This window comes from Varanus komodoensis, unplaced genomic scaffold (assembly GCF_004798865.1).
Source record: "Varanus komodoensis strain SLA01 unplaced genomic scaffold, ASM479886v1 scaffold23, whole genome shotgun sequence".
Taxonomy (NCBI): domain Eukaryota; kingdom Metazoa; phylum Chordata; class Lepidosauria; order Squamata; family Varanidae; genus Varanus; species Varanus komodoensis.
This window is the reverse complement of record NW_025335627.1, coordinates 17861111-17872097: the sequence shown is the minus strand read 5'-3', so window position 1 is coordinate 17872097 and position 10987 is coordinate 17861111. Positions and strand designations below refer to the sequence as shown.

Below are 10987 nucleotides of genomic sequence, written 5' to 3'. Positions count from 1 at the left end.
AATAGGTGGCCAAAGTATTTGAGTTTCATCTTCAGTATCTGGCCTTCTAAAGAGCAGTCAGGGTTGATCTCCTCTAGGACTGACAGTCCAAGGGACTCGCAGGAGTCTTCTCCAGCACCACAATTCAAAGGCCTCAATCCTTTGGCGCTCAGCCTTCCTTAAGGTCCAGTTTTCACAGCCGTACATTGCAACTGGGAAAACCGTAGCCTTGACTATACACACTTTTGTTGGCAGGGTGATGTCTCTGCTTTTTAGTATGCTGTCTAGATTTGCCATAGCTTTCCTCCCCAGGAGCAAGCATCTTTTACTTTCTTGGCTGCAGTCCCCATCTGTGGTGATCTTGGAGCCCAGGAAGATAAAATCTGTCACTACCTCCATTTCTTCCCCATCTATGGACTGGATGCCATAATCTTTTGTTTTCTTAATGTTGAGTTTCAAGCCAACTTTTGCACTCTCCTCCTTCACCTGCATCAAGAGGCTCTTCCGTTCCTCTTCACTTTCTGCCATGAGAGTGGTATCATCTGCATATCTGAGGTTGTTGATATTTCCCCGGGAAATTTTAATTCCAACTTGTGATTCATCTAGCCTGGCCTTTGGCATGATGTGCTCTCCAGATAAGTTAAACAGGCAGGGCGACAATATACAGCCTTGCCGTATTCCTTTCTCAATTTTGAACCAGTCACTGGTTCCGTGCCCAGTTCTCACTATTGCTTCTTGACCTGCATATAGGTTTCTCAAGAGAACAAATAGGAAGTTCAGGTACTCCCATCTCTTTAAGAACTTGCCACAACTTGTTGTGATCCATACAATCAAAGGCTTTAGCATAGTCAATGAAGCAGAAGTAGATGTTTTTCTGGAACTCCCCAGTTTTCTCTGTGATCCAGCATATGTTGGCAATTTGATCTCTAGTTCCTCTGCCTCTTCGAAATCTTGCCTGCACTTCTGGTAGATCTCGGTCCACATACTGCTGGAGCCTAGCTTGTAGGATTTTGAGCTTAATTTTGCTGGCATGTGAAATGAGTGCAGTGGTGCGGTTGTTTGAAGATTCTTTGGCATTGGCCTTCTTTGGATTTGGAATGTAAACTGACCTTTTCCAATCCTGTGGCCACTGTTGAGTTTTCCAAATTTGCTGGCATATCGAGTGTAGCACTTTTACTACATTGTCTTTTAGGATTTTTAATAGCTCAGCTGGAATACCATTGCCTCCACTAGCTTTGTTGTTGCTCAGACTTCCTAAGGCCCATTGGACTTCACATTCCAGGATGTCTGACTCGAGGCCAGTGACCACCCCATCATGGTTATCAGGGAAGTTAAGCTCTTTCTTGTATAGTTCCTCTGTGTAATCTTGGCACCTCTTCTTAATCTCTTCTGCCTCTGTTAGGTCCCTGCCATTTTGGTCCTTTATCATACCCATCTTTGCATGAAACGTTCCCTTCATATCTCCAACTTTCTTGAAGAGATCTCTGGTCCTCCCTATTCTATTGTTTTCTTCTATTTCATGGGTCCTCAAACTACAGCCCGTGGGACTGATTCGGCCCGCCATGCCCATTTTTCCAGCCCCCGTCCAGGCAGGGAGGCGGTGGCTTGTTCATTCGGAAATGTTTTTGGACTCGCTGGGAGATCTCCAAGCGAGCGAGCTGCTGTGTGCACCCAATGATACCTCACCAGTCCACACGCCCAGGCGCCCCCATCTCACTGGCTCGCACTGGTTGGCGCCACCTTTCAACTGGCCCCCTTTTGAAAAAGTTTGAGGAGCCCTGTTCTTTTTCTTTGCACTGTTAATTTAAGAAGGCCTTCTTATCTCTTCTAGCTATTCTCTGGAATTCTGCATTCAACTGGGGGCATCTTTCTCTCTCTCCCTTGCCTTTTGGTTCCCTTCTTTCCTCAGCTATTTGTAAAGCTTCCTCAGACAGCCATTTTGCTTTCTTGCAGTTCTTATCTTTGGGATAGTTGCTACTTCTTGTACAAGGTCGCAAACCTTCATCCATAGTTCTTCAGGCACTCTGTCTATCAGATCTATTTCCTTAAATCTATTTGTGACCTCTACTGTATATTCATCAGAAATATAATTTAGGTCATATCTGAGTGGCCCAGTGCTTTTCCCTACTTTCTTCAATTTTAGCCTAAATTTTGCAACAAGAAGCTCATGATCTGAGCCACAGTCAGCTCCTGGTCTTGTTTTTACTGACTGTATAGAGCTTCTCCATCTTTGGCAGCAGAGCACATAGTCAGTCTGTTTTCTGTGTTGACCATCTGGTGAGGTCCATGTGTAGAATTATCTCTTGGGTTGTTGGAAAAGAGTGTTTGCTATGACCATCATATTCTCTTGACAAAATTCTACCAGCCTGTGACCTGCTTCATTTTGTACTCCAAGGCCAAACTTGCCTGTTATTCCAGTGATCTTTTGGCTTCCTACTTTAGCATTCCAATCCCCTCTGTTGATAAGGACATACTTTTTTGGTGTTATTTCTAGAAGTTGTAGGCCTTCATAGAACCGGTCAACTTGAGCCTCTTCAGCACCAGTGGTTGGGGCATAGACTTGGACTTCTGTCATGTTGAATGGTTTGCCATGGATTCAAACTGAGATCATTCTGTCATTTTGGAGATTGTATCCCAGTACTGCTTTTCCTAGTTTCCAGGTTCCTATGGAGTATAGATCTTTACAGCATCGGACTCTCCTTTCACCACCAGATACATCCACAACTGAGTGTCCTTTCGGCTTTGACCCAGTTGCTTCATTCTTTCTGGCCCTACTAGTACTAGCCCTCTGCTCTTCCCCAGTAGCATATTGGACACCTTCCGACCTGAGGGGCTCATCTTCCAGCCTCATATCTTTTTGTCCTTTTGTACTGTCCACGGGGTTTTCATGGCAAAAATACTGGAGTGGGTTTCCATTTCCTTCTCCAGTGGATCATGTTTTGTCAGAGCTCTCTGCTATGACCTGTCCATCTTGGGTGGCCCTGCATGGCATAGCTCATAGCTTCATTGAGCTACAGAAGCCCCTTCACCACAACAAGGCAGTGATCCGTGAAGGGGAGGCAAAAAAATAGGGCTCAGCAAAAAGGTTATTTGCTTCTAATTATAGGCTGAGGACCACTTAACTTTTCCTGTACTCTACAACCAGTGCATACCTGGTGGGAGTTTTGAAACATTTTTGAGAACAGACACCCATCACAAATTTTATTTGAAATTTAGCTCACGTTTAAAAGATTTTGGCATGCACTATGGTGGAGGCTGTTTGAGAAAGGCAACTCCAGCATCCTGTTGAGCATGTAAAACTACTTACACAGGTCTTTACTAGTCACATACCCTTTACTGTATGTGTGTGGCTACATAATAGATCAAGTTGAAGGTGATACTCCAATTCATGACACAGATCTTGACATTCTAAAGTAAAATGTTACTAGGATGGTTCTAGGAAAGATAAGTAATTAGATTCTATTTGTGCTAGATTCTGGAGACTAAAGAAGGCATGTGAAAAAATTGTTTTATATTAGCAATTGTCTTCAGAATCATGCTGCCTTTCTTGAAACATTTTTCTGAGAGTGAACAAAACAGGTAGATGGGGAAGTACCTGTTCATTCAGTTTTTTCATTTTTAAATGTCAAACAGCAAAGTTATTATAATTAATGTTCTTGTTATTTTCATTTGCCTTTTTATGTGTAAGTTTTTATGGAGTTCGCTTCCATTTCATTGCTGTTTCTGCAGTTACAAATGACTTCTCATGAAGCATATTAATCCGTGGGGGCAGGGAGGAATACAGTCCTGCAGTTTTATGTAGTGATAGCTGTAGTCTGGAGCAGATTTTCCAGGGTTGCAAAAGGATTGCAAGGAGCAGGGGTGAATCAGCAAAGATCACCTCCTCTCCCATTCCACCAGTGAAAATGCTGGATTGGAAGCCTTCCAAAGGCAGAAGAATCCCTTCTGTCCATGGAAGGAAGAAACTGGATCCAATTCAGTATTTAATTAAATCATAAAACATCTTTTTAAAAGGTAAGATTTATATTCTATATATATATGACTACAGTGGAAATTTTAAAAACTAAATATTGCCACAAAATTATATACAATAATTTATTATAATTGTTTTAAACACTGATTTTTATTTAGGCCTGGCTTGTTAAAAATAGAGAACAAAAAAGATATGTGATAATTCTGTACTGTGTCTTCTAAAGATGGTAATGATGTCTGTATTGTATAGTTGGAGGAATAAAGCCTATGTAAAACTATGGAGGCAAACTGTGGCTATAGCTGTACATGTGGAAGGGTTTTGGCATACAGTTTGATGGAGTCCTCTTTCCTTCCTCTGTCCAGCTGAATCTTATCTGTGCCAGCTGTGATTTTCAGCAGGAGCCAATGGACAGCTCCCATACACTCTGCCAGCTATCCTGCTCCTTCTCAGGGCCCTAGAACCCCTTTACTTGTGCTTTAGAGTATGAGCCATCTGGCTGCAGGGCCCTGAGAAAGAGAGGGAAGACTGGTTCCATATCAAGAAGAAGAACAAGGTATCCATTGGCTAGCATTCTGTAGAATATGTGGGCAAAAGGCAACCAGGGAAAATATAAACTCCAGTGAACTCTGTGCCTGTCCTCTTTTCACATGCAGTTATACCCATGGGAGTACAGATCATACTCTTGATTCATCAAACACTGATTGTACCATAATTTTATTCAGGCAAATATAGCCTCTATCAAATCCATATTTCTGAAACTGCTGAACTAAATTATCTATAAAATGAATTCTGGAAAGTAATATATCATTTTGAGATGCCATTAAATATTTCTTTTCAGACATCTGTGCATATAATTACATTATTTTTAAAAAGTCTTCCCTTTTCCCTCTATACAGTGAGCATGGCCACTAACAGGCTTATAGGTGCAGTGGCAGGGACCATTCTGGCTCTGGGGGTGATTTTTGGAGGCACAGGGTGGGGAATAGAGTAAGCATATTTCTAGTTTGAGTTTCATGTTTGGTGCCTACTTTGTGAGGTAATTGTACGCATCTGAGCCCTCTGTGTAGTATCCCATTAGCTTTGTGTTATGTGGTGACTGTATTTGTCATGTGATTTGAATGTCTATGTCATGTGATATGCTCTTGCAGTGTTTAACCCCCTCCTGTCTGGGATAATGTGGGGCATAAAACAATACATTTGTGAATTTTATATCATAATTTTTGCAATTCAATGTTTACATGTTTTCAATGCTCTAAATTATAGAAAGAATTTTCAAAAATTTATCATCGTTACAAAATGTAGACTAAAAGTAGACACCTTGGACTGTCTGGTTTATTGCTTTTGGGCATATAGTATAACCATAGGTTTAAAAAATCCACATTGAGTCATAAAGAAATTAGAACTTCATAGCACCGATAGTGTGTCTATAATCAGTATTTAGCAATCATTGACTGTTGCTTTTCTAGAATTTTCAGTTGTCCTAGACTAGTAATGTTCTGTGCTGTTGTGTGCTGATCCAGCAAGGGAGATCTGTACATGTAAAAGACTTTTGTGCATATAGACGATGTGTAGCCAAATACCATTCTGAATGTGCACTCCCATTTATACTAGAATGCTCATCTAGATCCTACTGGCCAATAGAGGCATCCTCTGATGCTTATGAGGGATCCCCGTCTGAGGCTGCGACTATTAAACATGACTAACACTGAATCAGTGCCTTAAGCTATATGAATATTTTTATTAAATGTGCTTATATAATTTTGAGATACTTAAAACCTCAGCGCTAATATATTAAATGATATTTATGGGATTATTTATCATTCAGAATTTTTATGGGAATATAGTGTAGAGCAGGTTTGAACTGTGGCTGGGTTCAGACAGCACAATAGCCCATGTTTCACCCAGAACCCTACTCAAACCATTCTTAACCCTTGAGTGTTGATTACTGTTTTGTAGGATTTCATTTTGCCTTTTAAAACAATGAGTATTTCATCTGCATTTTGGCTTGGACATTACTTTCTTTATAGGATCAACAAATGATTTTTCTACTTTATTTCATAACAGTTTTTATAACAATTTTGAAATGTTCCTACATTCTGTATTACAAACTCAATTATATATGGCAGTAAATGGCAATAATGCTTGCTTGGTATATTTGGAGTTTGCTGTATTTTGTGTTACGTTAATGACAGTGGAGTTTGTTTGCTTGTTGTAAAAATTACTTATCATCATCAACAACAACAAGTTGGATCCTATCAAAGTCACCACCAACCTCTGAATAGCTTTATTTGGTTGGGTGAACCCTCCATAATGTGGTATGTAGAGTTGGTGGGAGGAGGGGATAGGTAAATTTCCTTCTGTGAACTGTCTTAACAGCACAGTCCTATACAAGTGTCAGTAGTAAGTCCTATGGAGCTCAGCGGTAATTACTCCCAAGTAAGTGTGCCTAAGATGCCAGCTTAAAAGGGCAATCCTATAAATGTCTACTTAAAAGTAAGCCCTATTTAGTTTAATGGGACTTACCAGCAGATGAGTGCGTATAGGATTGCAGCTTAAGATAACTAACCTTAGAATAAAAGTCTGATTTTGGGTAATTTCTCTGTCCCCTGTTAGCATCCTATGCCCCATCCCACTTTATTCAGGAGGGTCCCCCTACCCACATGAGAGGCTTTTGAACAGTGCAGGTGGCTGCAGGGAGGACAAGAAACATTCTTTCTGTGAACCATCTTAACTTTGCTTAAGATCGAAATTGTTGTTGTCATCATCATCATCATCAGACATAACTATGTATATTTTTCAAATACTGTAGTGAATGATCTGTATATAGTTTAAGTTCTTACGTCATGATGCAATAGATATGCTGCTGCAGAATATTCATAATTAATTCAAAATTAGAACAGGTGTTTCAAGGAAATCTATGTTAATAACAACATTTATTAGGAGCAATTGAAGCATCACAAAGTGAGCAAGTTTTTCAGTTCCTCAAAACTCTTCAACAGGATGGATGCTAAACAGAAAGAATAAGTTGATGGTGTAGAGAAACAAATTTTTCTAGACATGCTAAAGAATGCAAAGCTGCTATTTTAATCATTGTAAAGATGGAATGGAAGTCATGTTAGGTTGGGCCATGTTTGTAGCTTAGAACTGTAGGTTACACCAAAGGCTTACAGGGACAGAGAAACATGGTTACCTTCCCATTGCAGATGTAGATTTCAGCAGTTCATCTGATTTGTGCCAAGTATACTGGAGCAAACTGAACTTTTGTAATGTAGATAGCAGAAGTAAAAAAAAAACCATGGTGGTCCTTATTTTAGCAAGGCTAGGGATTCATTTTATATCATGTGTATACTAGGTAAAATTTAGTAAAAATCAAATTGTAAATGGATACCTTGTAATCTGCAGGCATGTTGCTTCTCCCAGAGGCTAGGTGCCATGCTTAGGTAATAAAAGAAACTCTTCCTCCAGTTTTAGGGTCCCACACCAAGATAGTAAAATTTGGTATTTTCCCAGTTGCAAAAGTTTCAGACAGCCATTTTTATAGTTGTCACTATTTTTTGACAGTCTAAGAAAATGGTTTTTGTTTTTTATAAGCATACTCAGCGCATATAAAAATACGGTCTAACCACATTTTGCATCAATTAAAAAAAATTTGGTAGCTGGCAAAAGATCTAACTTTCAGTGGAAATCCTTCCTTAGTAAATATTCCTTCTATAGTTAAAAGCAGATGTGGTATAATGGTTAGAGTGTCAGATTGGGGCTTGGAAGATACAGACTCTAATCTTCACTTGACTATGAAGCTCACTGGGCAACTTTGGACCAGTCACTGACTCTCAGCCTAACTGATCTCACAGGGTGGTTGTGAAGATAAAATGCAGAGGAAGAAAATGATAAACATAACCTTTATTTATTTATTTATTTATTTATTTAAAACACTTCACCCCATCCTTTGCACAAGCCTCAGGATGGCTTACAAAGAACTACACTTGAACAACTTGAAAGAAATGTGGGACATAAATGTAATACATAAATATTGCCATATATCTAAAAATACTGCCTCAAGCTGACAGAAACATAATTTTACATAATCATGGGGAAGTAAAAAAAGAATACAAATAATTAAAACACTAGGTTCTTGGGGAAGCTACATTTGGAAAAAGCTTCACTCTAAAATGCTTTGCAGCTCAATTTAATTAACTTAATGCCATCACCCCTGTGTAGTAATTTGATGGCATATGTCAGGGCACATAAATGCCTGGCAGTCTTACTCAAAGGCCAGGGAATAAGAATAAAGAATAAAGGCCAGGGAATAAAGGCCGGTGCCAAAAAATAACTATTGACTGTAGAACTCAGTAAGGAAATAATTTCATAATCATATTGTAAAAATGTTACAATGTCAAACAGCTCTTCAATAATAAAGACTGAAATAATTCTCTTCTTAATATTGTCTTACATATTCTTTAAAATATCTATACTGCTTTTTGATTGTGGATTTTTAGCAGCAACAAGAAGCACTCATTTCTTAGGTAACAATCCTATACAAAGACTTACCTAGGAGTGAGCTTTATGCAATGAGTCCCAGTGCAGTAGGTCTTACATCCAAGTATTTGTGTACAGGATTGTACTGTAAATCATGGAGTAATAAGCAGAAGAACTTAAACCATATTTAGATCATTTTGCCTGTTAGCTGTTGCACAGTTGGACTGGTGCTTTTTCTTAGGAGGACCAGAGATCATATTGAAAACAACAAAATTATATAAAGTTCTGTACTTTGATAAACCATGAAATGTTCTCATCAAGTGCATCTGGCAAGTGAATAGGGTCCTTTAAAAATAGGATCCTGGTCTGTTCCCTTGAGCACTAGCTAATTTTAGTTGTCCCTGTTTGCTTTCTCTTTTTCCTCTTCTCCTGATGAGTGTCTCTTGTTTCCTCTCTAAAAGTATTCCAAACATCATTTAATATTTAGTATTTAAAGCATTCAGTTGACTATCCATCAAAGCAAAAAATGAACCCTCTGTTTGTTTCTTTAAAAAACCTGAATGTTGCAAAATCGTAAGGTATCTGTAATACTAAAAATATGTCTAAATAATTTGGAGTCCGGAATTTCATTAGCAAGTTTTCTGGTAAGGAATTAATTTCAACATGAGAACTGAGTAGACAATCTTTTTCTTTTATTTGTTCCTCATATGTTTTCTTTAGAAAAAGAAGTTTGGCCCTTTTGACATATGTTTGAAGTATTTTAATAGCACACTTATTTTAAATTGCTTTACTACCTTTCCCTTGATGTCAATTAATTAAGTGGTTGGTTCTTACGTCTTTCTTCCCATAATCCTTTGTCACAGGTCCTAGCGCCACCAATCTTATAATAGGTTCCATCGCTGGTGCCATCCTGGTAGCAGCTATTGTCCTTGGGGGGACAGGATGGGGCTTTAAGTAAGCAATGCCGCATGTCTTCTCTTCGGTGGCTATGGCATATCTCTCTTCTGCTTACATCACTAAATTTTGAGTTCCTGCTACAAGATTTCCAATAATATTTTACTTAAATGAATTCATATTAATGAAAGGCTCAAATGTACTTTTAAAAATCTCAAAGATGGCAGTGGGGTGCAAAGTTGTTAAAAAATTAGGAAACTCTTAACAAATATATTTTTCAAATTTTGCAGGACTGAAAATGTATTTGGATTACAGAATGGAAGGTAGGAAGGAAATTAGGAACCCTCTTCTACTGTTCCTTTTCTCTTAAAGGGGTGAGCCTCAAGAATATTTCTGTGTCAGGATGTGAGTGCAAGTACATTTAATGGAAGCAGCTCAAGGAAAGAAGAAGCTTATCAGTAAAACAGATGTCCCAATGTATTTTATCCCATATTTGAATAATTCCTAGGTTTAGGCGCCCTGCATCCATTTGCTTAAGTGTAATCATATTTTACATCTTTTTGGACACACTTTCTAACAAGTGGCTCTTGTTATCAATATATGATTCAGGGACCATCTTGGATGGGGGAAAGGAAGCACCTGGGGTTGTTAAGGTGCTCCCTTCTACCTTATTATCTACTTCCTGCTTACTAGATGATCAGCACTGCTTCCACATAGCATAGATCATATTGTAATTGAGGGAAAGCTCTATGAGAGCAGCAGGTTATTGTCCCTTGGATTGGAACCAGTATGTTTAAATTGATTACTTGAATGGCATTCTTCTTTTTAGTCCTTTAAAACATTCAGTCATAGGTATTAGTGTTACTGAGAAACACCATTAAATTAATCAGCCACTTTTTATCTACTCTGAACTGTGAATCATTAAAGACTGTTCACAAATGTTCTGTACAGTTCCTATATCAATCTCCAGTTCCTATATCAATTGCCAGAAAAAATGAACTTAGCTATTTTGTGCATTCTATTTAGCGTATTGCTTATTAGATGTAGAACTATACGTACAGATTTTATGGTTAGTACAGCTTGTATATCATTTTAAAAAGGAAGTTCTTTACTCATCAGTGAATTTCTGTTTTCCTACTGTGGGAGCGTGCAAGAGAGAGCTCCCTGCCTTGCTGTTCACACTTTTACATTTTAAATTTTGCTTCTGTTAGGAAGTTACATTATTCCAAGTCAGAACTTTGGTCCATCTAACTCAGTATAATCAGTTCTGACAAATATGATGGCAAGCCCACAGATCCTTTAAGCAGGATGGGTGCAAGACCTCCTCCTGCCCAAGCACCTCAGCAACTGCATGCAGGCAAGCCACCTCTGGTAAAGAAGGTAGTGTATAGCCTGCAAGGCTAGTAGCTACCTCTCTCATGAATCTGTCCAATCTCTATCTAAAGATTGGCAGACATCACCACTCCACATGGCAGCAAATTCCATAGCTTAATTGTATGCTGTGTGAGGAAGTACTTTTATCTGCCCTAAACCTCCTACCAATCAGCTTCATGGGATGACCCCAGGTTGAAGTGTTATAGGAGAGGGAGAATAACGTCTGCCTCTCTTCTTTCTCCACACCATGCATTATTTTAAATACCATTTTTTATGTCTTGCCTTACCCAA

The 10987-nt window shown here is 38.8% G+C and overlaps 1 protein-coding gene across 10 annotated transcripts in view; it reads left to right on the top strand.

The window, feature by feature from the left end:
* ADAM23 (ADAM metallopeptidase domain 23) overlaps positions 1 to 10987 on the top strand; it is a 193302-nt gene that overhangs the window by 130588 nt on the left and 51727 nt on the right. For 3 of the 10 annotated variants that reach the window (XM_044432104.1, XM_044432105.1, XM_044432106.1), the window contains exon 25: positions 9292 to 9382. The exons of 6 other annotated variants lie outside the window; for them this stretch is intronic. In XM_044432104.1, the coding sequence (XP_044288039.1) occupies positions 9292 to 9382 (91 nt within the window). Of the gene's footprint in view, positions 1 to 9291; positions 9572 to 10987 lie in introns of those variants that run through there. One more of the 10 variants, XM_044432107.1, reaches the window with a different exon arrangement.